Raw genomic sequence first — 27,197 nt, forward strand, 5'->3', positions numbered from 1 at the left:
AAGCATATCTGAGTATATATCTTGAGTAATGGCTGTTGTCCGAGAACATCTAGAGAGTCGTCCAAGTCCTTTACAATAGCTGGTCCTTGCATGTTGGGCAATTAAGAGTGTCTAGACAACGAACAGTGTCTACGGCGGTTGGCGCTCTTTGAAGATGGGGTTAGATGTTGTCGTTCAAGAAAGGTCGTATAGTAAAGCGCGGGGCACACAATTCGTTCGTCCGCACTTCTCTTGGTGCCAAGCTACAGTGTTTGCTTACTCGTACTGCTCTTTGCATAAATTGAACTGAGAAAACATCTTATACTCAACTATACGGGTAGTTATGTCTTGTAGCTTTCTTCATTGCAAACCTCCTAGACCGTGTATACACATACCCTGTTGACATCCCCATCCACTAGAAGACCTCCTTTTTATCAACAGCATCGCTTCTGCAAGCCACCAACGGGCAAACCCCGTTGCAGGCGGTACGACTTGATGCAATTTCGCACCTCGACAGCTCACCAGGGCGCTAAACAGCACGGCAGAGCTCCCGTGTCCGGAGCTTTTCCCTCAGGATTCCTGCCGCCGCCTGCAGGTGCGCACCACAGGCGCAGATTGAGGGGTAGCGGGATATTGGAGGGTGTCGATGATCGAACTCTGCATCCCGTCCCTGCCACAACGGCGCATATTTAACTTCCCGGTCTGTCCGCCTGATGGCATTCTGACCAGCACCGTTGTTCTCCTGCCATGAAGCCTCTCTGAACTCGTTCGCAGACCCCTGACCCCCAGTGCGCCAACTGCAATTGCGGAAACCCTTCCCCAAGCCCAGCGAAACTGCGGGCCGAGAAATAGCCCGCGGCGGCAACCGGATCCCGGAGGAAGATCCAGCCAATCGTGTGCTTCCGGATTCTTTTCGTCATCCGTCGTCCGTCATCCTTAAACGCCGAAACAAACCGCAGCTTTTAAACGCATTCAACCGCGACAATTTCAGGATCGGTGACCAGTTTCCCTTCTCGAATCTGTGCCAGGAGCCTGCATCCTTCTGTACCTCGCTGGTGAATCACATACAAGAACAGCTCGCTGGTTTAGCGCAAGCCCGCACGGTACTCCGCAACACCACCGCCGGCGGAACGGACGCCGTATGAAATAGTTGGAGCAGTAGCTTGGGTGTCCAGCTTTCATGAGTCGGCACTATCTGCGGTGACCAACCAGGCTCGGAGCATCAGAATACTCGCACGAGCAAGCGGAAGGCGCCTGCCAGGAGACTCGCTCCTCTTGGATACTCCCAGGTCCGACGATTGGCTCGATCGAAGAACACTCAGCCCAGCAGCGGAGACTTCGATCGCCGACACAATGCCTACCACCAACCGGCCCTTCTTCTCCAACTTCCTCGCGGCATTCAGAGCCCACTCCGCTATACAGAAAACCGCCAGCACCACGGTCCCAAGTGCCGCGAGCACAACAGCGTCGACAGCTTCCGCCTCAACACTAGCACCGACACCCACCTCCGCACCTGCAGCCACCACTTCCACAAACGCGCCCTCGAATCCGCGAGCAATAGCCACAAAAGCCGGTACGCCGAGCACCGGCGCAACGACCGTAGCCATCCAGACGACCGGCCAGTTCCAGCCCACGCGCCAGCACTCCGCATCACCGTACTCGCGGTCACCGGGCTCGCCAGGATCGCCAGGCTTCAACACACCGCTAGGCGGATCGGCAACGCGGCAACGGCGAGGTTCAGATAGCTCGTCCGAAGGGTTCAGGGATGCTGGGGGGCCGGAGAAGTGGTACATTGGCGGCCGGACCGCGACGGGAGAGGAGCGGTTCTACAAATTGGGAGTGGTGAAGAGGCCGAGGAGTATCGATCGGTTGAGTGTGGATAGATTGAGTTTGTGATCGAGAAGAGAGATTGTAGAAAGGAAAAAGAAGTGGGCGAATGGCATGGGAAGGCGTTTGAGGGTTACATTAAGAGCGGATGAAGTCTCTAAATGCTTAGATTGAGGGTTATGCGTTGCCACCAGCCGAGCTCATGAATAGGGACTTGGGTATATCTGAGCTTGGTTGCTCTTCGCAGGCGGAAAAGGAGGCTTCTTATCCGCTGCGCTCTGCTACGTCAGCTTTCAGTTCTTGCTTATACTCGCAGCATTCTCGTCCTCGGTTCAGGTAGACAATGCCCGAACAAATGGATATATTGCACATATAGGGCTTCGTTACAGTCTAACGCTTCGCAACGGACTGATCATCTCAAACACTTAGCCTTGTCTCTCACAGCTTTCATTTTATCCTTGACCGGACCCATCGAAGGATTCAAGACGCTACTGAGAGGATAATTGTAAAAGTTTTTGCTTGCTTTAACGACTTGCCTGAACATCTCGTAGGAGAAAAATTTCATGCAGCCGGTATCTAAAGAGTACCCCATCGTTCCGACGTCGGCCAGGAACTACTGCGTTGCACTGCTGTATCGAGCGTGGTCATCCCCACGATTTGCCTTCGGCATTAGATCGGCATGCTGTATTTCAATCGTTCTGCATCGAACGGTTGCGCTTCCTATCGTCGCAACTCTGAACAACTTGTTTATCCCGTCTGCCATCAGGACACAGATGGGCCTTACAGACAGCGGTAGGTGATTGGTGATCAAAGCCACGACTGCACCTTTCAATAAGATGTCATGATCAAGAAAGACACAACACGTGACTTGGTATTCGCATAATGTTCCCCAATAGACTCACCAGACACCTCAAGGTCAGTGTCTGGCTGTTCTCCAAACTGCGAAGACGTAGTTCAAGGACGAAGCTGATCACACTCCAGCGCTTTGGTAACTACAGCTTGACACCTTGAGATGCAGCGCTGTCGCTGGCAAAATCCAAGCCCTTTTACGCAATCGCACCGGACCCGTCTACAGACTCGTTGCGCACTGTTGCTCAGCCACAGGATTGAGCGAACACCGTGCCAGACATTAGATCTCGAGCTTAAGAACTTGGCGTCTTATTCGGCCTCCGGCCATGAGTAACGCTTATCTCCGCACTCGAACACGGGTTGTATACGCGACGGTCCGAAGCAGTACCCTAGGGCCTCGCCTCGCATTGAACCAGCAACGGTCGTCCTTCGTGATGAACCATCTCCCCATGACGACAACGTATCGTGAGGGGTTAATGGGCTGCACGACCACCGCGATGGCACCGGGCGGCTGTTATGTCAGAGGGCGCAGAACCGCGAGCCGCAAATAGTTCCACCCCGTCAACCCACGATGTCTCGGAAAAAGTGGACGTGAGAGTTGTCTTAACCTGCTCAAAACCTCACCTGCTATCTCGTCTTTCCAAACTTTCTGTTGACCGCCGGCAAAGTCATCATGTCTACAGAGAGCCAGCCCGCTTCTCGAGATGCCGACCACGATAGGTTGCCACCGCACCGCAAGAATATCGTCTTCGCTGTTTTAGCCTTCTGCAGATTGCTGGCCCCGATAGCAAGCACAACGGTATTGGCGGCTGTTCCTGAACTCGCAGAAACCTACCATACCGACGCTGAGGTCATCAACCTGAGTAATGAGTTCTACATAGTGTTTATGGGGCTCTCCCCGTTGCAGTGAGGGCCGCTGGCTCAGCTTTACGGTAAGAGATGGGTACGCTCCTGTTTCATAATCCTGCACGATACCATAGTCACAATCTCGGCTTCTTATTCTACTTCCTCGCGACTTGCGCAGCAGAATACGCACAACCAAAACCCCACACGCACCCCCAATTGCCCTAACACCACCTAGGTAATAATACTCAGCGCTACTCTCCTCTTCACCTCCAGCATCCTCACCGCCCTCTCCCCACCCCTCGCCGCCTTCTACGCATTCCGCGTTCTAACCGCGTACCCCAGCACCGCTTTCCTCGTCCTCGCCCAAAGCATAGTCGGCGACATGTATATCCCCACAAAGCGCGGCACAGCCACGGGCTACGTCCTCACCGGCTCGCTTGCCGGGCCTGCCCTAGGCCCCTTCGTCCGCGGCATCATTGTCAACTATAGCTCCTGGCGTGGCATTGTTTGGCTGCAGACTGCACTTGCAGGCTGGCTGCTGTGCTGCTGTGGGGGTTGCTGCCGGAGACGAGGCAGAAGAAGGGGTGTGAGGAGCTTAAAGGTCTTCATGGATGAGAGAAGGCGAGGGCGGTGCTGCAGCGCCTGAATCCCCATCATCCGTGAGATAGGCGTGGGCTGGCTCTCCCCGATCACGGGCACGCTGCTCGTCATCTCAACTATCGGTATCTGCTTCACGATCCGTTCCGACAAGGATTGGCGGGAGAAGCGCGACGTTAGTGATGCGGAGACAGAGGCCGTAGTGGAGCCTAAAGGTGCGCCTACGCCGTCAGCATCGCCGCACTCGAACAGCGGTGCGGAAGGAGATAAGGAGGTGGAAGTGATATGAGGAGGTTGTTTGGGGTAAATATCGGATTGAAGAGTGCTTCAGGGGGCTTTGGATGATCCAAAGCACAGTGCGATTGAGCCGGCAACCAGCGTTGTACCCTTTGGCGCTGGTGTAATGCGGAGTTCGAGGCTGCCATCATGGCCGACTCCATGCATTGACAGAGTTTGGCAAATGGTGGGCGGAAGGAATGAGATTTCGGGCGTCACAAGGATGAAGCCTATCTGGATCAAGGACTTGAGCGCTTGTTAAAGTTTCGATGATATAGTGGACAGTGAGAATCGTTGATGGACGTGAGACTTGATAGGAAGCGTAAGCATTGCACAGACTATCATTCAGCAACCAGTGCGAGGACCAAGCGGTCTTCGACTTGCTCATGGACATGAAATCGTGAAGCTAAACTACAAACATAAACGGCATCAGCCGCTCTATAGCGAGGAAGCCAGGTGCTGCTCCCAGCGCCAAAAGCCTCCCAGGCTATGGCACAGGCATCGAAAATGCCAGAATACGGAGCCTATAACACCTCAGCCTATTCACAAAGACAGAAACGCCGACCAAAACGCCGCCACACATGCCGCCGTGAACCTCATGCGCTAACACTTCGTATACACAAGCACGTACGGTGTGAAACCGCGGTCACGGGGCTGGATCAACGACGACAGTGTCGCCCTCTCGACCGAATTGTCGTTGACATACCGCACCCCCAGCGGCCCCGTGACCCTGGCCACGTAGTGCCCCCCGTCCTTGGTGCCCTCATGGTACACGACGCTCGACAGCTTATAGCGCAAGCTGCCGGCTTCGCGGTGGTCGGGGTCGGTTTGGTATTTGCTGAGGTCCAGCCACACGTCGAAGCGGACATCGGACTCTAGCTTCCTGATGACGGTGTCAACAACCCGCCCTCTGCGCATCACCATCTCGGTCTGGAAGCGCTTGAACTGCACTAACAGCACCTCGGGCGCGGCTTCGATGGTCATGATGCGCGGCATGCTTGACTTGGAGTGGCATTTGTCGCATTTGGCGTCGTCGTCGGTGCGGGTCTGGAAGTAGCGGTCGAGGTACTTGCTGATGTTGAGGTTCTTGGCGGGGTCGGTGATGCCAATCGAGAGGCCGAACTCGTGGTCAGTGTGCTGTTTAGTGTGAATGTGGCCACAGCCCTTCCGCTTGCATTTGCGGCGTGTCTGTATTTCGACTTTGAAGAGGGCGTTGATCATATCGACGGGCATCTGTGGTGGGCCTCCAAGGCCGCCGGCGAGGTGGTTTACTAGCTCGGTGATGAAGTCGTGAGTGTCTGCTTCCTCGTTCTCGCTCTTGTATTGCCATCCAGCATCGTTGGCTACTCGGTTGAAAGCTTTAAGCTCGTTCTCAATATTCGTGGTGTTTCTCGGTTCTTCCCAGTACACCTCGCTGAGACGTTTGAAGGCGCACGCGATGCACCTTCTTCTGGGCCTGCTATTTCGGGGGCTTGGTTTTCTTCCGGCCTTCGCGGTATCCGCACACGAGCCTCTGCCAGCTTGGTGCGTTTTGATCCAGTTGATGAAGATTGGTAGATGCATCATTGCTTGCAGAATTGAATTGCGGTAGCACCACATGGCTGGGTTGCGGAAACCGGCGGCACCAAGCTTGGTCGTAGGCCATTTCCTTGACATGTCTTTAGTCTGATTTAAGTATGTTAGCCTTGTCCGTACCTTGAGAAGCAATCAAGCTTGGTAATCGAACCAAAAAAGACGATAACACGTACCAATCGATCTCTCATCTCCTGTTTCTGAGACCGCTTCTTCTTTGCCGGTTTACGCAGGGCAGTGTCCTTGTCGGCTTTCCAATTGGTCATTGCGGCGGCCGAGACGAAAGAGATCGGATTTCTGAGTAGTGCTGCGAGGGCTTCTCGCGGAGCGGTATTGTAGTCTTGCTGTCCGGCAGCAGAGCTATCTGATGACGCAGAGGAGGTCCAAAAGTGAGATGAGGGAGTAAGTCTGGACACAGTGATCGCGAGCTCGTCGGCTGAGGAGGAACAGTCTGAACCAGCAGACCGGGGGACTTGACGCCAGATAGCGGGAGGAGACGCCGTTTGCGGACGCAGCGCTGCAGAAAGAAGAGATGTTTGAGGGACGGAGGATAAAGAGGGTAGCTGCTTCGCAGCCATCTTATATAGGGACCGTTGCAAAGGCCTTCGCTTTTTCTCCTTGTTGATGCGGCCGGACATTGTCCTATTCATCTTGGAGGTCGCCATGATGATACAATAGTGAAGTTTGTTGCTGCGAGAGGTTTCAGAGGTAGTCTTCGAATAGAGCGAATGCGCACAATAGGCGCGAACAATGATCAATGGCTTTTCCTCCGCCAACCTCAACGTCGAGACTTGCAACAATAGCGCAGGTGGTTTTGAGGAGATCTTTTCAAGTGAAATAGATTGAGAGAAAGACGTTTCGCACTAAGTAGCGACTGTCTACTGCTGCTCTTGGTCGTTGATACTGGGACATTGAGGGCGCGAACCAGAGATCGTGAGTGAAAACGCCCGAGACTGGCCTATGTGAGTACTCTAAAAAGCGCAGAGGCGCTTTGAGGTCTAAAGTGCAGAACTTCGTCCTTGATCGAAGTGTCCTACCGAGGTTGAGGTTCAGAATTTGTCGAGAATTTTTATGACCCGCACCTGCGCCACTCCCGCAGTGCCTTTGGAGATCTGCCGCGAAATCCCGGGGAAGATCTCCGCACCATCCCACAGCTTGAAGAAATGGCCTGAACGAACAACCCAGACACCTAACAATGTGGCTCGCGAAACCATAGCTATCGCGCATCTGCGCTCATTAATCCGACCATGGCCGATGACTTTCCGCGCGGGGAGTCCTACGAAGCCGAACACGTCCACGCTGTGTACGAGCAAATCGCATCCCACTTCTCCTCGACGCGCTACAAGGTGTTTGTCCCCCCTTACACACCCCCTCACCTCACTACGAAGACTAATCACTCAGCAGCCCTGGCCAATCGTAACCTCCTTCCTCTCTTCCCTCCCTCCCGGCGCAATCGGCCTTGACGTCGGCTGCGGAAACGGCAAGAACCTCTCCACCGCCAGGGGCACCTCTGCCTCCTCCTTGTCACTCTCCAGCGGCATCTTCACACTCGGCTCCGACCGCTCGCCCTCGCTCATCCGCCTCGCAGCCCAGCACCAACAGCACAGGAGCGGCGCGGATGTGGTCGTAGCCGACGCCCTGGCGCTCCCGCATCCGCGCTGTAGGTTCGACTTCGCGATCTGCGTGGCTGTGCTGCATCATTTCTCGACTGCGGAGCGGAGGGTTGAGGGCATGAAGGGGGTGTTGGAGGTGCTGAGACCGAGGCACAAAGTTGCTGAGGCTGGTGAGGCTGGCGAGGCTGGTGATGGGAAGGGCGCCGGGCTGGAGAATGCCGGGGATAGGGATGGCGAGGGTGGGAAGAACGGTGATGGTGGCGGAAAGGCGCTTTTCACCGTCTGGGCGCTGGAGCAGCAGGGGAGTCGGCGGGGTTGGGATGAGGGGTGTGAGCAGGATGTCATGGTGCCTTGGGTGATGAAAGGTGGTGCTGGAGGTGGCAAGGTGCGAAAAAAGGGTAGGAGGGAGGAGGCAAAGGAACGACTAATCGCGAAGAGCACCGCTGAAGTAGCAGAAAATTCGGAGGATGGCGCTTCGGAGAAGCGAGAGGGGTTGGGAGAGGAGGAAGGACTAGCCGCGGAAGAGCAGGAGAGGACATTTCATCGGTACTATCATCTGTACAAGAAGGGCGAGTTGGAGCATGACATTGTCGAAGCGGGGGGCGTTGTGCTCGAGTCTGGGTACGAGAAGGACAATTGGTGGGCTGTTGCGGCACGTCAGGCAACCTGAGGGGTGATTTCCTTATTGGACCACACGAGGGGGGTCAGACCGTAGCTTTGAAAATCCTCCGAATTCATTCCTTGTCTTAGGTCAACGGAAGCCACCGCAATACGGCGGTGGAGTTACTCGAGTCTGGCGCGTCGACTAGACTTCTTGTAGTCCCTTGATGATTACCAATTCCTTCTTGTCCTCCTCGCTAAGTGGAGCGTTTTCAGGCCGATCGACGACAGCAGCTTTCATGCCCACTGAAAGCGCAGCGCGAACCTCTGCAGTAAGTGCTTCGTCAGCTTCCAAACACAATCGGAAGCACTCAGTAAGTAGCCTACCATTAACGTTGTCACTCAAGAATAACACATCCCCACACTTCCTCCCCAGCTTCTCGGCAATCTTCACATAACTCTGACCCTCAGCCTTCGGCCCGGCATTAACGGTATCGAAGTAGTCCGTGATGAGGTAGTTGAGGTCTTCTGTAGCCGAGCGCGCCTCGCCGCTACCCGTGTACTGGAAGAAGAGCTTCTGGGCGTCTACGCTGCCTGAAGAGAAGATGGCGAGCGTCTTTCCTGCTGCGTGCCATGCTTTGAGCTGAGGTGCAACATCTGGGAACAAGGGCGCGGTGTAATTGCCGTTCTGGTAGCCCTTGATCCATAGGTAGCCTGATCGTGACCTTTTAGCTTCTAAGCCTGAGATATACTCAACGACTAGATGCTCTTTGTGGTGACGAGCTTGGATTGGAACAAGAATGGGCTCTCCACGTATGCATTCCGCTGCAACTATTACTGCAACACGTTCGCTGACGGGTGTCACGCGTACCTTGTAAGCTTTTCAGATAAGAAATCTTTACATCTTTCGCCATGAGCTCCTCCACGTGTCGCTGAAAAGCCGCAGGGGACTTCCGCGCCTCAGCCGGGAATGCATCGCGGTAGGGCTGAAATTCACAGTCGTTCCACTGATGGTAAAGCACAGTGGTAAGAGACTCGAGGGCGTAAGGGAACTGAAATGCTTATGAGCACGTGGTTCGTCACGATAACGAACTGCGAAAAAAAATCATCTCGCTAAGCGTAGCTTGAAGTTTTGTTATATTCCTCGCATCTGTGGCATCGTCTCAAATCGAACTTCTAAGTGTCGTCGTACCGTCTAACAAATACAACATTGGAGAAGGAATGTGTCGAAACAGACTACTCTTCTATACTTGTGCCAGTCTTTGAGCGTGCACACCAAATCTTAGCTACACATACAGGTCTGCAGTAGCGTTGGATTGGAGATAGCAGTGTCTTTCAGACACATAACCAAGTCGACAAATGCTATGGGAATGGCATTGATCGCGAACTTTGGAGAGAAAAGACCTCATCATGATGGAAGTGAAGTCAAACACTTACCAGGACTCCTTTGACGAAAGATACTGGGCAAATCGTGCCCTCTACACAAGAAGGATTCAGGTCAGTAAGCTTTAGGGAGGCTGCCTCGACCGTTCTCGACCGCAGCACGTTCGGAAGGCCGGTGTCGGGAAGGAGCACGGGGTACAGTGAATCCCAGGGAATGCAGTGTAGCAGTGGTGTCGCAGCAGACGCTCGTGGTACCAGAATGGTCGTTTCGCAGCGTTGGTGGAGCAAGTGCTGCATCTAGCCTCCACAAACTCTAAATTTGCTTTAGGAAGGTCGACGGGCCGTGAAGCTGCTTCACGGCGGGTTTGTGGATTTCATGAGCTACTGACAGCGAGGCACGTACCAATGTCAAGCAGGATGGTGTCTGCTTGCGAGGTGTCCATGGTGACAAGGGAGCGGTGTGCGGAAGGAAAATTTTCATGCAGCGGTAGAAGCAACAGACGCGCTCAATCGGGTGAGCTATCTCCGGGGCCTGGTGTAGATGGCCGAGCGGACTGTGAAAGCGGAAGAAAAGAAACGCTCGTCTGCAGCGCTAGCCGCGGGTTCTTCAACTGGTGCAGTTTTGGTGGTGAGATTCCCGTCTTCTTTGCTGTCGATCTTCACGCCCTCGGATCTGGCTCGCGGACGAAGCCGTGGGCTTCCGTTTTGCGGGGACGCCGGAGTCCCCTTGAGGATCATTGCGAATCGATCAGCAGCGCCCTCGCCAGCAGAGGCATCGAGGCATCGAGGCATCTGTTTTTCCGCGGTGCAGATCGTTGAGCCTCTTTTCTCTCGAAGGACAGTCAAGATCAAGTCGGTCTTTCATTGTTTGTTTATCTCAGAGTGAAATGTCCAATTCACCGCTAGGAGGGCAAATTAATTTACGTCAAGTCCAGAGTGCTTCAAGCGTGCATCCACCTGCAGTAGCGCAGATGCAGCGGCGCTCCTGAGATCTTAAGTGGCGGAGGGGGTGCTGGCGGGCTGGGAGTCGGCATGCACGAGCGGCACCGGAACCCTTAAGCCTGCAGCCAGCGAGCAAGACTCCCCGGGCCTTAACGGCAATCCGGGGTGCGCGGGCTGCCGAAGAGCCTTCCGCTGGCCGACGGAGGAAAAATCCAACTTCTCACCGACATTGATTCATTTCCGAGGTCAGCCGATAGACAGGAGACACGATGCCTCTTTCGATGAGCAGACCACTTGGACCGTCAAGCTAGGGCGAGTCATTCACGGATGTCTTCCCCACAGCGACGCTTCTACCCGCGTAGCCGTGCCCGGCGGATCCCGCCAGTTGCTTGCAGGTGTGCACCACGGGGGCTCAATGCGCCAGGCCACAAAAGTAAGGAAGCACAAACAGCTCCAGCCCTCGGCGCGCTCCCGAGATGCGACGGCAACGAGTGGCGAGAGCCAGTTGCTGGTGCTACGCTTATCGCAGCGCAGTCGACGCTGCTGCGTAACGTGGCCGCCGGACGGCTGCAGTCACGAGACAGAGGGCTGGAAGCCAAGCTGCCCTTGTGGTGTGCTTCCAATAGCAAACCTGGACAATGACCGTGGCTAAGAGACGTTGGCGTGCGACTCGTGGGCAGTCTTCATCATCGCCAGGGCTGATTGCGCCAGGAGGGCAGCCGTCAAAGGAGATAGGCTCGCATCCTGGCGATCTATCGTCAAGACAAAGCGAGCAGCAGGATGCGCTGCCGTTGAGCACTTCAAAGCGTTGCACGAGATCAAAAGAGCCCTTTGGCGGCTTTGCGGTGTCTGATCGCGATGCTTGCGAATGCCCTTTTTGCTCTCCGTACTCGTATGACTTTGGCGCCAGCCCAAACTGGCGACCCACTCGAAGCAAGGGACACGTTTCAGAAAGTGGTGCCTTCCGAAGGGTCCGTCTCTGCCTTGCGGAGACGCAAGCAACACATGTCTGTTTCAACGTCCAGCGATTGCCCTTGGAGGGGCGGGGTAGCTCATCCACGGTTTCGACGCTCTCATAGTGTGACGGTCCGGTAAGATAGATTAGGACGAAGGTGAGCAGCCTGAGATGACGGTAGCCGTGAAGCTCGCTCTGAGGGCGATAGGCTCCTGAGGCATCGGGCCACCGAAAGGCGTGCGTGGCGATTCTATGGCATTCTACAGGCACATTACCGGTGCCCTTGTGATGCCCCTCCTGCTCCCTCGCAACGGGCGCCAGAAGACTGGGCTTGTCTTTCCTTGATTAGCAGCAGTCGCCTTGATTGGCCGCGTGATGGCACCCCAGCAGCGCCTGCATTGATCGGACGGCGCTACTGCAGCAACAGGAGAGACTATAGCGGATGCAGTAAGGCTCTTTCTAAATGGAACACGTCGTGGCGCCGCCTAGCCGGAAGCAGCGGCGGCCAATAGAATACAGGCTCGCCTGCTGTTGAGACAAAGGCTGGCCTGCTCCACTTCCCACTTGGCGCATCCCAAGCTGCGCCCGCTTGTCGTTGCCCTACACCGCCGCCGCCCAAGGTCTCTCGGCCCTTCTCATAACAGCTTTCCTTGCCCGTCTGCCCAGCATCGCTCTATCATGGTCTGACCTCACGCCTCGTGTACCTATCCAACTTTGTTGTTCGCCGTCTTTGCAGCTTGCACGCACACTCCTTCCGGGCATTCCTCATCGCCATCACCTTCCCGCTCTACCAACAGCGTCAACAACCCCCATTCTCTTCGTTTCCGACGCAACGCAACCAGTGCCTGCCCTGCCTCGACGAGCTACAACAACAAACCACGCCTCGTGTCCGACCAGACCCCCACTCCACCTGCTCTCTCCTCCCCCGAGTCCCACAAGCCATCACTTCACCATCTCTCGACGCATTGATGTGAGCTTGAGTCATTACAAGGAGCACGGTTACCCAGCTCGCCAACAGCCCACCCTTGCGTCGTCATCAATGCTCTGAGCGATTCGCCAACTTCCGTCAGCCAATAACGCCCCCATATCAGCTTCAAGAGTCGGTTTATTTGGTGCTCCAACGATCAAAGACACTTTCTCGAAAGCCACCGTCAACAAAGCAGCGTCGATTCGCCATCGACACCTCTGCTACAGCCACTTCCGTGAGATCGGTCCTTTGTCTCCCTCCGTCAAGCCATCGTCCTCAGCACGCCATCTGGCTACCTAGCTAATTGTGTGCTGCTGCCTACGATCTCACGCCGTTCGCCACGTGTCACGACTCTCCTACCTACATTACGCCGCGCTCTGCCCTCGACCGCCAACCCGCCCGAGGTCCTTCACGTCTCCTCCTGTTGCGAATACCCGTTGACTCGGGTTCACTATACCTATTCCACTTAATCAGATGACATCTACGAGCACCAAGTTTCCTTGTCTCTAGCCTTTTTCCGTTTCATCCCCTTTCGGTCGGTTTCTTGTGTATACATCCCGCACGGCCATCTCTTTAGCGACACGGAGTTCATCAGTCTCGAGGAAAGCGGTGCTTACGACCTGACTCTGGGATACCACCTTCTGGCCGTTACTACTATCCTGGACCTTGTCATTATACTACCTCCGCGTTCCGGTCTCTCCTACCTTCCGACATTGTTTACTTCTTCAAAACCGTCCATCACAAAAGTCTATAGATTGTCCTCTCCATTCCGGCAGGCCTTCGACTCTTGTTTACCTACGATTTCTGATTGATTCCGGCGTCTTCCATACGTATTATCTGGTCTTATCCTGCTCTCGAACTTACAGCTTCGTTCTGGAGACTGTTAGTTTCGAAAACCACCTCGGCATCATTCCGTTGACTCCTCCATGGATTGCATGCGAAAGCATTTTGCAGAAGGCGCCGTGCTCGATGGACGTTTCGAAACCGTATCCCCTCTCAATCATGGCTCGTTTGGCATGGTCTTCATGGCCAGGGATCTCGTCACGGGCGAACCTGTAGCCGTCAAGTGCCTCACGAAATCCTCAGCTGCGAACAACTGCCCTTCGGTGTTTGCAGTCGACGAGCACTCGGAAGAACTCAAGATCCACGTCCGCATCGGGTCTCATCCGAACATTGTCAATTTGATCCACTCGTTCGAGACTCACAGCCACATCTACCTTGTCTTGGAGTTCTGCCCCAATGGCGACCTGTACGAGGCTATTCGCGTTGGTCGAGGTCCACTGGAGACATCACACGTTCGGGAGTTCATGTTTCAGCTGGTCGATGCTGTCGACTGCCTGCACAGCAAAGGCGTCTATCACCGCGACATCAAGCCCGAGAACATCTTTTTGGCTCAGGATGGCGAGATGAAGCTTGGCGATTTCGGTCTCGCTACCACGGACGTCTGGTCCTACGAATCTGCTGTCGGCAGTGACCGTTACATGGCTCCCGAACAGTTTGATCCTGCTGATAATGGCTACTCACCAGCAAAGGCGGACATCTGGGCTATCGGGATTTGCTTGTTGAATGTCTTGTTTTCCCGCAACCCCTTCGCCGTTCCTGCTCTCTCGGATCCGCTTTATGCCGATTTCTTCAACGACAAGCAGTCACTCTTCGACGTCTTTCCTAACATGTCTCAGGACACCTTTGGAGTTCTGACCCACTGCTTGGCTACTGATCCTGCCAAGCGAGACCTCGATCTTGTTAGGGATGCTTTGGAGCGCGTCATCAGCTTCACAACCGATGACGAATCTCTCGATGACTTCTGCACCGAGGATCGTGATGTGGTCCCCGCAACTGCAAACCGCGAGCCGCTTCGCACTCCGTCAGTCTCATCTCCTTTGGTCGACAACGGTTCATTCCCATGGGCCAAGGCTTTGGCAATGACTCCGCCGCAACCCATCCGCCAGCTGTCCGCAATTCCGGATACAGAGTCGTATTCCGAAGACTTGTTCCCAGGCTCTGAGCAATCCAGACGTGATTGGTTCTCCGTTAAGCCTGACACCGCGTCGATTGCTTCCTTCGTTGACTCTGGTCTAGGCTTGTCTCTCAAGTCTATCAACATGCTGCAGCCGGAGACAGTCACTGCCAATCGGTCAAGGGCTATGCCAATCTCCGGATCTCTGCCAGTCTCTTCAGCGAGGCCCATCCCAAGCATGGCCTCAGTCCTCGGCAAGAAAAGAGACTTCGTATCCAAGAGCTGGAGCGACCTGTGGGACGAGGAAGAGGAGCTACAAGCCCAGTCGGAACTAGAGAACTCGGTTGTCGAGGGCAGCTTTCTGGAGAAAGTCTTCAGCAAGAGGAGCAAGGGCGGATTATCTGGGCGATCTACGCCTCGTGCCGGTCTCTCGGAGATGAAGAACCCTGCTACAATCAACAACAGCAGGGACCGGAGCCCGATGCCCCCGCACAAGGTCGACGAGCGCGTCAGCGAGCACACTGGCTTCATCTTCGAGGACCACCACACGGCGCCGCAGCGCTACTCGCCGCCGTCGAAGCGCTCGGTCATCGACAAGTGGGCCGCTCTTGGGGACCGCAGGCGCGGCCAAGCGACGCCGCAGAAGGCTGCTCTCTCCCCAGCGCCAGTCAGCGCGTGGAAGCGGAGCCGGGCGGCTAGCTGGAGGCGCAACATGGGACTCGTGAACCAGAGTCCACAGCATCATTCTACTTTTCATCACGAGAACAAAAGCGGCGTTTGGGAACGGAAATCAGACTGGAGTTCGAGCAAGGACTGGCGCCAGCATCCGAACACGAGCTCGGATTCGGTGGGCGACATTGAGTGGGTTGGGGGTTGGAACGACCCCCACTTGTAGTCTGGCTTTTTCTCTTCTCTGCTGCTGCTGGGGGTCCCCCGGTTTTCTCTTTTTTTTACACTGTGTATGTGTGTCTGTAGCTGTAGGATACCCCCCCACTCTTGTCACCTTTGTTCTTACTCGGGAGGCGGAAACACATACCCGGCCCTACAATAGGGTTTCCGGTTCTGGAGTTCGAGGGATCAGGGAGATATCTATTCTGAATGATGGGGGCTTTGCTGGACACAGGCAGGCATCTTTGGGGGGACACAGCGTAGAATAGAGCAGAGCAGAGTGAAGCCGGACTCGTATCTAGGATTGCTGGATGCCTCCTACGGGAGGTGTCCGAATCGTAGATTTACCCACTCATACTTGGTGTTCTGGCTTTGAGTGACTATCGTTGACTGTCCGTGCTACTGAGCCATCACGCCCTGGCTGCCTTCAATGCCCATCACCACGGTCTCGTCGCCTTATGAGCCTTACGCCGTGCCGCGGATGCTGACGGGAACGGACTCGAGAGTTCATCCCGGATCGAAACAACCCTGCGGACAACCCCAGGGTTTCGATCAGCAGCAGGTCAATTACTGGCCCGCGATAAGACGCGTTTCAAGACCCAAAGCAGGTTTCTTGATCGGCGCGTTTAGTGGATGCAGAGAGTGGGAACAGGGTCATGACGGATTTGATGCTGGGGTGGAACTGGCACGTGATTGATATCAATCTACCAGGGTTCCTGAGAATCAGAACATGAAATCGCACGTCATTTGCAGACCTTTTGCCAGGCTATGAGGTAACGCCAGCGCACATGGGAAACGTGGTGAGTGATTCAGGTCTAGATACCCAGAATGTTACGAAAATGTAAGATAAGGCGGCTTCCAATTGCCACGATGAAAAGATCCATGATTCTTCGCCGGGATGTCGAGCTGTCGTCATCTGTGATCCACTGCGTTTTTCCAAATCTTCGTTCCGAGTCTATGTTTCTGTCACTACCGTGAAACAATTTCAGAAGCCGTAATTGCGTCGTTTGTGGCACTGTAACAGCGTGCTGTCATTGTATTTTCCTGCCTTTTCAAGCGGTGGCGTTGACCAACTGTGCCTGGGTCGTGTTACTAAAAGTATTCCCCTTCATGGCACACCGCATACCAGAGACATCCCGCCCTAGATCAGCCCGTGACTACTTCCTACAGTCATTGTTCCGTATCGTCAGACTGGTCTTCTCTCCCACCCTATTCCGTCTCTGGCTTGCTTTCTTCATCCTGCTCCCCATCTATATCTTCACCAGAGCCATATCCGTCCTCCCTACTGTCCTGGGCAATGTCCTCCTGCTGTTCGACACCGCAGGACGCAGCGAGCTTCGCCGCCAAGCGGACTCCTATCGCCGCAAGGAGGAGCACCAGGCGCGCCAGCAGCTCAATGGCACCTTCAGGTTCCAGCAGGCTCAGCTGGTGAGCGCTAGAAAACATGCGATCAGGCAAGAGGCGAACTGGTACCCGAACATCGAGGACTTTGAGGTATGCGGCGCGCGGGTTAATGTGGTGGTCGAGAGGCCAGTGGAGGGACAGGATACGGGGCAGACGGTTGTGCTGCTGCATGGGGGTCTGGGCTGGAGTTTTACGTGGAGGGGGGTGAGTACTCTATATCGTCCTCATCTCCACCCACTCCCAAAAACAACCTTGCACAACCGAGTTATCATGAAAGGCTAAATTAGACAACAACAGATCATCCCTCTCCTCACCGCCGCCGGCCACACAGTCTACGCCCCCGACCTCCTCGGCCACGGCCTCTCCGACAAGCCCACCTCCCTGCGCACAATCTCCCTCTCACTGCACATGTGCACCCTAATCGCGCTCTTCGAGCACTTCGATCTCCGCTCCGCCACCATCGTCGCCCACGACTGGGGCGGTTGCATCGCCGCCTGCGCCGCGCCGTACCTCCCCACGAGCCCGTCTCCACGGCTGCTGCTCCTGGACTCTTCTATGCCGCTCCGCGCGCAAGACCTCGGTTGGAGTGCCTGGAGCGGGGACCTGCTGCGGTTCCTCGCTACGGGGATATTGGATGCTGCGCTCCCTGTGGGTGTCGTGCTGCGCCTCCTCTCTCCTACAGCGGCTACGGTGGATGTGGTAAAGGGCTATACCGCGCCCTACGCTTCCGGTGGGCCTCGCACCAAGGCCTCGCTGCGCCGCTTCGTCCACCTCCTCCCGCCGCTCCCGGGCAGGCTACTCGCCCTGCGGCATGGGTCTGCGTTTCGTGTCCTTGAAGGGCTGGCTGGGCCGCACGTCTTTACGAACTTGAACGCGCGAGCCGGACTGGCAGAACGGGGGAGGAGCGTTGGGGAGTTCTGGGGCGGGTGTTCGAGGGAGGGGTGGAGGGTGGGTGTTTTGGGTGGGAAGGGGGCGGTAGAGGGGGTGGTGGATAAGAGGGCGCTGTGGGACTCGCCTGGTGGTGGGTTGGTTGATGGGGCTGGGTACTTCGTTGCGGAGAAGGGGGCGGGCAGCGTGGCGGAAGTGGTGGCGAGGTTTCTGGGGGAGACTGAGGGGAGGGCTGTATTGATTGGGGGCTGAATGAAGCCTGAGGGCTTGGGTCACTCTCGCATATGTTTTCTACTTTTACCGTGAGGTACTCTGGCGGCCGGTTGGGCCCCGACGGCCTTTGGAGCTACCGGTCAGCCCGGCAGAAGGGTTGAAGATTCATGCTTCAAAGCAGTCACGGTATTAACAGCGGTCTTTAAGATTCGTATCTAAGTCCAATGCATGTCCCGTACTGTACCTAAGCAGAAGCCTGAGAGTGTTGTGGTACATCAAACCATCCTGGCTTTTCCAACACACAAAGCCGTTAGAATGAGCTCACAGCCATCAGTAGGGCTTAGCTGCCGTTTTCCCCACACATGACAGCGCGCTTTAGCGTGTCTCGCCCTGAAGCTTAGATAAGAGACTGACGTCGTTTCTAGAAACTCCTCGTCGCACTGCGCGCCGCCGCACGAAACCTCTATGGATTACACTCTCCTTAACTTTCTCCTTCCTCCACTGCGCAGTTCAGTCCATTGACATCTCAGTCACGGTCCAATGGCGCCCTCAGCAAACCGCAAGCGCCCAATTGAGGCCGAAACACGAGACCCAAGCGGCACCGAGGCAGATGGCGCATCACGACCCCCAAAAGCACCGCGCTTGTCCCAACCACAGCACCTCAACAAGCAACTCCCCAGTCCCCAGACTTCGCGTGCCCACAATGGCGCCTCTAGCCAACGCAGCATCGCCATCGCCTCCGATGAAGATGAAGACGAGTCAGAAGGCGCAGGCCAAGCAATCGGCCTATCCCAGTCCTACGACGAAAGCACGCTGGCGCGATACATGCTCTACGGAACACTCAACACGAAGATCGTCGGGTGACGATACTACAGCGGCTACGCGACCGTCGGGGAGATGGTGATTCTGAACCGCGAGCCGAACAACCCGTATGATGGCAACGCGATCCAGGTGCAGAACGTGCGGCGCGAGCAGATCGGGCATATCCCCCGACAGGTGGCGGCGAAGCTGGCCAAGTATATGGATAGTCGAGATCTGGTTGTCGAAGGGTTCATTGCTGGCGAGAAGGAGTACTACGATTGTCCGATCTCGCTCAAGCTGTATGGGACGAGTGAGCTGGTGGGGCGCATGGAGCTTGCGAACAAAATGAAGAGCGATAAGCTGCCCCTGGAAGAGCTGAAGGCGAGAGAGAAGGCGGAGAAGGCGAGGATAAAGGAAGCTGCGCTCGCGGCGAAGAGAGCCAAAAAGGGCGTTGCTAGTGTTGGGGCTGGCCAGAGGCCTGTGGCTGAGAATGAGAATCCCCAATGGGCTGCTGGGTTATCTCAGGGAGATGGCATGGGTCCGACTATGGACGATCTCATTTCCGGCAGCGAACGCTTCAACCCTAGGAATGTGGAGCAGATGGTCGAACAGTTCGGAACTAAGGAAGAGGATTTGGCCAACATGCCGATGGCCGAACAGCCGGAAGCTCTGGCTGCAAAGTTACTACCATTCCAGCTACAAGGTTTAAAATGGATGCTTGTTCAAGAAAGTCCTCGACTGCCTCCCGTAGGCTCGAAAGAAGCGGTGCAGCTCTGGACACGTTCTGTCAAGGAGGTCAACACCTTCATTAACCTTGCAACGAGCTTCACGCAGAAGAATGAACCTGAGCTTGCGAGTGGTGGTATACTTGCCGATGACATGGGGCTGGGAAAGACGGTGCAGGTCATATCACTTATGATGGCCGACAGAGCTCTCAAGAAGGAACGCAGTCCCGGTGTAAGCGGTGCTACTCTGATTCTGGCGCCCTTGAGCGTCATGAGCAACTGGAGCAGTCAGATCAAGCGCCATATTCAAGAGAACTCCGCACTACGCGTCATGATCTATCACGGGACGCGGAAACAACCGGTTAATCCTCAGGAGATCGACAAGTACGATGTTGTGATCGCGACTTACGAGACGGTTTCGTCAGAGTACTGGTCGAAGAATCCAGACGGTAAGAAAGAGGTGAATCATGGACTGTTCTCAGTCAAGTGGCGCCGGGTAGTCTTAGACAAAGGCCATAACATTCGAAACCCGACTGCGAAGAGATCAGTCGCAGCGATGCATCTTGAAGCTCAATCCCGATGGGCTCTCACCGGCACACCTATCGTCAACACGCTGAAAGATCTGTACTCACTTGTCAAGTTCCTCCGTCTCACCGGCGGCATCGAGCGCTTCGAAGTCTTCCACGGTGCCATCACTCGCCCAGTCAATCAAGGCGATGAGCGCGGTAACTGGCTCCTGCAGCTCCTGATGAGAAGCATCTGCCTCCGCCGCAAGAAGGAAATGTCCTTCATCGACCTGCGCCTTCCCGAACTCTCCGAATACGTCCACCGCATCAACTTCCTTCCCCATGAGAAAGAGAAGTACGACGCCCTCGAAGCAGAAGCGAAAGGCACGCTCGATACCTACCGCGCCGAGCAAGGCTCCTCAGGCGCCAACGCCGCGAAAGCTTACCGCCACCTCCTCGAGATCCTCTTGCGGCTGCGACAAATGTGCAACCACTGGAAACTCTGCGGAGAGGAGCGTTTCACGGCCCTGACAGCCCTACTCGAGAAACAAAAGACCGTAGATCTTACTCCTGAGAACAAGGCCTCGCTACAGCAGCTGCTCCAGCTCAGCATCGAGTCCCAAGACGACTGCCCCGTATGCCTAGATAACCTAAAAGATCCCGTAATCACATGCTGCGCGCACGTCTTCTGCCACGCCTGCATCGAGCAGGTCATAGAACACCAGCATAAGTGCCCGCTCTGCAGAGCCGAAATCGAGAGCACCGCTGCGCTCGTGCGGCCCGCGAAGGAGATTCCCGACAGCGCCGCCAGCGCTCCCGTGGACGCCAAAGACGGCGACGGAGACGGAGACGAAGGCACCAGCAGCAAGATCCACGCCCTCCTCTCCATCCTGCGCGCGTCGCGGAAACAGAACAAAGGTAACAAGACTGTAGTGTTCAGCCAGTGGACCTCGTTCCTGGATATCATTCAGCAGCACTTGGATGACGAGGGGGTCGGCTACACGCGCATCGATGGCACCATGCCGGCGGCGCGGAGGGACGAGGCTATGGAGCGGCTGGAGCAAGACCCGGGGTGTGAGATTTTGCTTGCGAGTTTGGGAGTTTGTAGTGTGGCGCTTAATCTTGTGGCGGCGAATCAGGTCGTATTGATGGATAGTTGGTGGTATGCTTGCTCCCCCTCCTCTCCTCTTCAACCTCCCCCTCTTCCTTACTTACCTCAATAAACCCCCTCCAAAGATGACGTGCAGCTGGACAAGTTGACTGATTGCGGCAACAGGGCCCCGGCAATCGAAGACCAAGCTATCGACCGCGTCCACCGCCTCGGTCAAACAAAACCGACGACGGTCTTTCGCCTCGTCATGGAAGGCAGCATCGAGGAGACAGTCCTGCGCATCCAGCAGGACAAGCGCAAGCTCATGATGTTGGCGTTTGCGGAGAAGGATGGCGCCGCTGAAGGGGGCGCCGCTGGGAGAAGGGGCCGTGGAAACGCGAGGGGCGCGCGGTTGGCCGATATTGAGAGGTTGTTGGGAGGTGCGGGGAGTGAGGGTGAGCGATGAGAGCATGCGATGGCGTGGGCGTTGGGAGGGTTTCGAGGAGTTTTAGGCGGAGCTAGAGTTTGCTGACGTATTATCAGTGATACCCCAAGGTGAAATGCCGCGTGGCGCGTCACCCACCGATATTACTCTGTACTCTCAGCCTGTTACCTGCCACGAAAGTGGATGATTCCCTTTCTGGCCACAGTTGACAAACCATCATGCCAACGGAGAGAAACTCATCATCCGTCTTTCCACTCACAGATCTTCATACACATCCACAGCAAGGTCATAACACTTACGGCCAAGCTCCCAATGCCCGCAGTGCCTTGAACATCCTTCTTGACCACCAAGTAGGCGACAAGCGGCGTAAGACATATTGTCAAGACACAGATCATGGTCCAAAAAACCGCCACCATGTCCGGACCCTCGATGATGTGTATGCCCCAAGCCATGGGAAGAGGGTCCGAAGACCGGGCAAGAGACTCGTGCATCTTCTTAGGCAGTCGAGCAAGCCAAAAGCCCGGGCCCAGTCCAACCCTCACATCTGCCTTACAGCTCGTGAGGTAGTGTATAAAAGCGGAGCTAGGCATGGGAGGCGGCGGTTTTGGTGGGCAAGGTTGGTAGTGCCATGTCTTTGCATTAAGCTCGTCTTGCGTGGGGAAGCTGTCCCGCTCGCTGTCGAAGATGTGGACCTTCCGTTTCCCTTCTAGAGCGAATGAAACGTACTTTATCTTCACGGGCTTCATTAGGAAATGCTTCTTCACGCGGAACCCGCGGATCTCCCGGTAGCGTTTGCATATGTAGGCGAACATCATGGTATCGCTTGCGATGTGCGTAACTTCGACCTCGCCGAGGGACTGACACGAGTTTCCGGTGTTGATGCATAGCTCCAGGAAGCTCGGAACAGGCCTTGTGCCAGCGGGTGTGCCGCTTGTTTGGTTGTAGGTCCTAGTTGTGGGGGGAGTACCTTGCCCTGCTGGGGTCCCCAAGCCTGGGCCGATATTGCTGTTCCTTAAGTGTGCTTGACTCGGTACGGCAGGCGTCTGCGATGCACCGGTAGCTGACGGAGTTTGTACCTGACCGCTGAGCGCATCTGCAAGCTGAAGGACAGCGCTCGAATCTCCATTGAGAAAATCTCCATAAAGCTCGGCTCCACAGTGCTACTTAGATCAGCGTCAGTCTGATATGATATTGGATAAATGTCTACTCACGCAGTGCCAGGTGAGCCGTATATATCCTTGTTGTACCCGCGGTCGTAAAGCAGTCCTGCAGAAGCTCCTACATGATAAAACTGCTTTCTTATATCCATCGCTGCCGAACGTGAACGCCGCCTTTATACCCTCGGCAGCTTGCCCAAGACTGTGCGACACGGATGCTCCGATTCTGGGCCTTCTACTAATAACAACTGGTGTCCGGGAGCTGACGCTCTCATGCTGGTGGTAAAAAATCCGTGAATCGGTTCGGATAGCCCTTGGCTGTACCCGCTGTCTGATTCCCGAGACAGGATCATCCGGGCTTGTCGCCTGTCCTGAGTCACCACAATAACCCTCAAAATCCGCTACTGATTGCTCTCTGAGTTTTTTGATATTTGATAGTGCTTGCTGAAGTGAGTGTTGAGCACACTGAAGCTTGATCCATGCATTGCGGTCTTTGGCACTTGACAGTGACCGCCATTTCTCCAGTGCCGTCACTATAAGCTGAATGGTGGTCGAAGTCCTTAAAACTAAGGGTTGGACGAAGTCATCTGCACAAAGTATCGAGGTCTTATTAGATGCATATCCTTATGCCGTAGACATCATCCATACCTAGTCCTGCTGGGGGAGCCTGGTTCGCAAAAGAGCGATCAATGAGGTGCATATTATCGCGTAGTTCCCGCAATTCATCGACCAAACGGAGAAGATCCTTGGAGGGGAGGCGAATTGATTCCAGAAATCTTTGGAGTTTATGCGATGCATCATCCAGTTGAATGACACTAGCAGCGATGCCAGTAGTCTTCATGGTGCTGAAGTGGACTCTTGAGTAGAAAGAAGAAATGGACTCGACAAGACTCGGAAACTACGAAAGACTGGGGAGTGAGGCTGTGCCTAGCCCCTGACCTCGGAACGGGCTGAGGGGAAGGCTGGAGAATAGGCAGGCTACGATTGTCAGGCTGATTTATGCATACACCACCTAGCCGCGTTCGCTGGTTAGCATGGTGGCTTCCTGTGCTATGTACAAACCATGCCCTCAATCAATCATTGGTTAAAACGTTGAGAAGACGCCGTAGACGCGCTGTCGACCATTCAGCTCTTCACGCCTTGGACGCGACCTGCAGACTGCCCATCGAATGTAAGTAGATGGTGTACTGTACGTCCGTAACTATGAGCCTGACATGGCCGCCGTGTCTGCCTGATCGGCAAAGATGAGTCCCGCTTGCCAAGACCATCTAATGCGCGCGGTGGGCAGGGCAGCAAGGCTGAACTATACTGGATCTTGGTAAGGAAGGAGCGACAAGAACACTAGCTTAGTGACAACCCCCATTCGCACGGAGGTCAAAGACCATCGTTCCTCAACAAATACTATATACCGCAAAACAAAACACACCAGGGTATGGCCACCTCTCCAGAAACCAATGCGCTCCTAAATCCAACCGTGCAAATAATCATCCCTATACGGCCATGAACGACGGCCCCCTGGCCCATAACCAAACCAGTAACACCCCTCCCCACGACGCGCCTCCTCTTCCAACCCCTTCATCTCTCCCTCCCCCTCTCCCCAAACACCACCCCTGCCTCCCGACAAAACCTCGCCTCCCCAAATCCCTGGCTCCCCACCTCAGACCCCCAACACACAACCAACGCATCCACAATGCCACCCAGAACCCCCTCCATCGCCCCAAGCACCGCCCAGCCAATCGTCGCCGCCACCAAGCCCACCACATACGCGTAAAGACTGCCCTTGACCACCGCGCCCGCGCCACCGGCGTCGGGACCACTGACCCTGAGCGCCCGCGCGGTGTTGACCCAGCCGCCGAAGCCAAGCGCGAAGACCATGACGAGCCGCGTGGCGAGGAGGATCAGTTTCGCGAGGCGGTAGGGGAGGAGCGTCGCGCCTCTCTGCGACGAGAAGGACGCAGGGCCCAGTGTCGTCGTGGGCGAGGTCTTGGAGACGAAGGACATGGTGCCCAGTGCGCGGGCCGCGGTGCTAAGGGGCTGGGAGTGGATAGCTGCGTAGGTGAGGGTGAGGGGGTTTGTTAGCGTCGCGATTGGGGTCGGGATGAGGGAGTAGGCGAGCAGGCTGAGGAGGCCCGCGAGGCGGCGAGGGAGGAGGAGGAGCGGGAGGCGCACGGCGAGGGACAGGAAGGTCGAGAGGCAGATGGTGCCGAAGATTGTGGTCGTTGCGTGGGTGATGGATGCTTGGACGATCATGCGGGAGGAGGGCGCGGGCACGGCGAGCCGGTGGAAGTACCATTGGCTCACAGTCGCGGCGGTCGTGGCGCGGTGCACGCCGGAGGCGACGCTGAGGGTCCAGAGGTAGACGAGCACGAAGACGACGCCGAGCCACCATGTGCTGGTGTCGATGATGAAGGACCGCTTGGCTGAGAAGTGGCCCTCGAGGAAGACGCGGCTGAACATGGTAAGCCAGATCCATGTCCAGAGGATGACTGCTGCAAGTCGCGCGATGCCGACGAACATCAGCGAGGGACTTGTTGCGAGCACTTTGGATGCAAGCTCGAGGATCTCTCCGGCTTTGCTGAACGAGTGTCGCCCGCGCCAGGCGGTATACACCCACAGCAGGGCGAACAATCCAAGTATCAGTGACAGCCACCGGAGAGCCTTGTCTTGGACGCTGTCGCCATGCCATCTGCCTTTGTAGCTTGAGATCAACGGCCACAGCGAAAAGGAAAAGAGGACGATGGGTGCAGAGACAGCTATTAGAAGCATGACAGGTCGCACGTGATACTTGAGCGTCCATAACCAGACCGAACCGACGATGCTCGCAACTAGTGTGTACACGGCCAGGAGATGATACGATGAATGTAGCGTCGTATAGATAGTATCGCCCAGTGGGTTCTTGCTACTCGGCGCCGATGTGTGTAGCAGCACCAGGAAGTAAGTTGCAAATAGCGATGCCACAGCGATCCAAAATAATGCCGCCCACAGTGCATCATGTCGAGGCGGTTCCGGGGCACCAACCTGAACGACAGGCGGCACACTTTCTCGGTCCGGACTGAAAGGCCGCGGGTTCTGTGCTATAGTGTCCGGGTCGGTCTCTCGAGGTATCGGAAGATGCTGCATAGGGCTTCGCGAGATGCCAGGAGGAGTACGAAACTGCTGAAATGCGGGAGGCCGGTCTTCTAGCGGTGATGCGGCATCTCCAAACGCCTCTGCGGGGTCCACCTCTTCCATGCTGTCGCGCGCAGTTGATGCCAGTTCTACATCAACGAGCTTGCCTCTCCCTTTGCTGGCCACCTCACTAGACTCGGACGCGCCTCTACTCCGCTCCCTCTCATCCTTCTCTTGAACCGGCTCCACACCCTTCGTCCTCCCTCTTGTGCTTATTTTCCCGCCTCTCCAAGAACTCTTTATCCCCCTACCGAAGCCCGGCACCGCGTTCTCCAGGACTTCCACACCCCCACTATGATCTATCCCGGAGCCATCCTCTTCAATCTCAGACGACTCCGACAAATTGCCCGCCCCAAACTGCCGTCGTGATCTCTGTAGTGCGTAGTAATCCGCCACCTCGCGCTCGTGTTCCGCTCCATCGTCCTCTTCGCGGAACTCGTCTGTAGCGCTGTAGAACAAAGGCGCGGGCGCAGGCGCATATCTCGAAGCGAATGGTAGCCGTGAAGTTTGCGATGCGCTGGGTTGATACGGACTTGGCATGGTGGGTCTTTGTAGGTATGAGTGAGGCGCTGGAAATCGCGAGGGTCCACCGTTTGCCCTGCGCCGGCGATCTAGAGGGTTTCGTTCTGCGGCCTCTAGGTCTGGTTGGCCGAAGGAGAATCGGGACTGTGATTGTGCGAGGAATTTAGAGGCATCTGTGTTTCAGGAGGCTGTCAGTCACGCGTGAGCGGTTCGAGGACAACTGAGACATCTGCGATCATGTGCTTCGACGAGTGCACGACATAGTATGGATCTTACATTCGGAGAACATGGTGCTTCCAGCACCGGCAAGCCCGCCCCTGTACTGGCCGCCGCTGTGTTGGTGTTCGGAGAAGTTTGCCTCAGTATGGGGCCTAGCGACGAGACTGGTATGTTGGTGGTTGGGGGAGGTGTAAGGAGCGGCGGTGTGATCGGAGCTGGGTGGTCGTTGAAGCCGGGGCGAGTCTATCGAGGTAGCCTCGAAGGATGATTACTGCGCAGACTAGGCAGAGAAGACAGAGAAACCAAAAGGCGGCGTCGCCTTCGAATACGATCTCCTGGACAGTAACTGTGCCTGTATTGGGAGTGAAGCTGGCAGAAACGGTGAGTCCACGAAGTTTGAGGACTGCGGCCAAAGTTGAGTCAGCGGCGAGTCCAGTATTGGTGTTGACTGCTATAGAGATGATAGCGACTGGTCTAGTGTACGGCACTCGGTGGACTCGAGCGGAGTGCTCTGTACCACTTCCGCATGGCCCCAAATCTTACTCCGTAGCCTTGACAGGCGCTGTACTGGGAAGGAAAGGGGGACGATATGCACAGCTTTATCTGGTCGGATCGTAAGAGCGGTTGCTTACCGTCAGGTCTTATCAGTAGTATATAGGCGGAGTTGCGGTGGGTGCCGGAAGCTGCGTTCGTATAAGGATAATTTAGGTGGGAAGCAGCGTGATGTCGGCAGTTTGCAGGTGCAGGTGATGTCGAGTCTGAGAGCTGGAAGGATCGTAGGAGTATGGGGAGGTAGGTGTGGTGGTGA

General features: G+C 55.7%; 11 protein-coding genes across 11 annotated transcripts; 7 read left to right on the plus strand and 4 right to left on the minus strand.

Moving 5' to 3' along the window:
- Positions 1-1,332: 1,332 nt before the first annotated feature.
- W97_01011 (uncharacterized protein) lies at positions 1,333-1,875 on the plus strand (the record flags this gene model as incomplete). Its single annotated transcript, XM_007778921.1, has 1 exon — positions 1,333-1,875. One exon carries the CDS (start codon positions 1,333-1,335, stop codon positions 1,873-1,875), a length of 543 nt encoding a protein of 180 aa, XP_007777111.1.
- Positions 1,876-3,328: 1,453 nt separating this feature from the next.
- On the plus strand, positions 3,329-4,387 carry W97_01012 (uncharacterized protein; the record flags this gene model as incomplete). The annotated part of the gene is made up of 3 exons (XM_007778922.1): positions 3,329-3,561; positions 3,751-4,049; positions 4,170-4,387. 3 exons carry the CDS (start codon positions 3,329-3,331, stop codon positions 4,385-4,387), a joined length of 750 nt encoding a protein of 249 aa, XP_007777112.1.
- A 590-nt stretch (positions 4,388-4,977) lies between these two features.
- W97_01013 (uncharacterized protein) lies at positions 4,978-6,212 on the minus strand (the record flags this gene model as incomplete). Its single annotated transcript, XM_007778923.1, has 2 exons — positions 4,978-6,039; positions 6,123-6,212. The coding sequence occupies 2 exons, from the start codon at positions 6,210-6,212 to the stop codon at positions 4,978-4,980; spliced, it is 1,152 nt and encodes a 383-aa protein (XP_007777113.1).
- Positions 6,213-7,193: 981 nt separating this feature from the next.
- On the plus strand, positions 7,194-8,229 carry W97_01014 (uncharacterized protein; the record flags this gene model as incomplete). The annotated part of the gene is made up of 2 exons (XM_007778924.1): positions 7,194-7,292; positions 7,351-8,229. The coding sequence occupies 2 exons, from the start codon at positions 7,194-7,196 to the stop codon at positions 8,227-8,229; spliced, it is 978 nt and encodes a 325-aa protein (XP_007777114.1).
- Positions 8,230-8,364: 135 nt separating this feature from the next.
- W97_01015 (2,3-diketo-5-methylthio-1-phosphopentane phosphatase) lies at positions 8,365-9,073 on the minus strand (the record flags this gene model as incomplete). Its single annotated transcript, XM_007778925.1, has 3 exons — positions 8,365-8,486; positions 8,547-8,873; positions 9,031-9,073. 3 exons carry the CDS (start codon positions 9,071-9,073, stop codon positions 8,365-8,367), a joined length of 492 nt encoding a protein of 163 aa, XP_007777115.1.
- A 4,259-nt stretch (positions 9,074-13,332) lies between these two features.
- W97_01016 (RAN protein kinase) lies at positions 13,333-15,258 on the plus strand (the record flags this gene model as incomplete). Its single annotated transcript, XM_007778926.1, has 1 exon — positions 13,333-15,258. One exon carries the CDS (start codon positions 13,333-13,335, stop codon positions 15,256-15,258), a length of 1,926 nt encoding a protein of 641 aa, XP_007777116.1.
- A 1,103-nt stretch (positions 15,259-16,361) lies between these two features.
- W97_01017 (uncharacterized protein) lies at positions 16,362-17,795 on the plus strand (the record flags this gene model as incomplete). Its single annotated transcript, XM_007778927.1, has 2 exons — positions 16,362-16,859; positions 16,953-17,795. The coding sequence occupies 2 exons, from the start codon at positions 16,362-16,364 to the stop codon at positions 17,793-17,795; spliced, it is 1,341 nt and encodes a 446-aa protein (XP_007777117.1).
- Positions 17,796-18,296: 501 nt separating this feature from the next.
- Positions 18,297-18,620, plus strand: W97_01018 (uncharacterized protein; the record flags this gene model as incomplete). Its single annotated transcript, XM_007778928.1, has 1 exon — positions 18,297-18,620. The coding sequence occupies one exon, from the start codon at positions 18,297-18,299 to the stop codon at positions 18,618-18,620; it is 324 nt and encodes a 107-aa protein (XP_007777118.1).
- A 33-nt stretch (positions 18,621-18,653) lies between these two features.
- Positions 18,654-21,344, plus strand: W97_01019 (uncharacterized protein; the record flags this gene model as incomplete). Its single annotated transcript, XM_007778929.1, has 2 exons — positions 18,654-20,950; positions 21,065-21,344. The coding sequence occupies 2 exons, from the start codon at positions 18,654-18,656 to the stop codon at positions 21,342-21,344; spliced, it is 2,577 nt and encodes an 858-aa protein (XP_007777119.1).
- Positions 21,345-21,562: 218 nt separating this feature from the next.
- On the minus strand, positions 21,563-22,632 carry W97_01020 (uncharacterized protein; the record flags this gene model as incomplete). Its single annotated transcript, XM_007778930.1, has 3 exons — positions 21,563-22,328; positions 22,400-22,483; positions 22,535-22,632. 3 exons carry the CDS (start codon positions 22,630-22,632, stop codon positions 21,563-21,565), a joined length of 948 nt encoding a protein of 315 aa, XP_007777120.1.
- Positions 22,633-24,055: 1,423 nt separating this feature from the next.
- On the minus strand, positions 24,056-26,188 carry W97_01021 (uncharacterized protein; the record flags this gene model as incomplete). Its single annotated transcript, XM_007778931.1, has 1 exon — positions 24,056-26,188. One exon carries the CDS (start codon positions 26,186-26,188, stop codon positions 24,056-24,058), a length of 2,133 nt encoding a protein of 710 aa, XP_007777121.1.
- Positions 26,189-27,197: the final 1,009 nt, after the last annotated feature.

Source organism: Coniosporium apollinis (genome assembly GCF_000281105.1).
Source record: "Coniosporium apollinis CBS 100218 chromosome Unknown supercont1.3, whole genome shotgun sequence".
Lineage (NCBI taxonomy): Eukaryota > Fungi > Ascomycota > Dothideomycetes > Coniosporium > Coniosporium apollinis.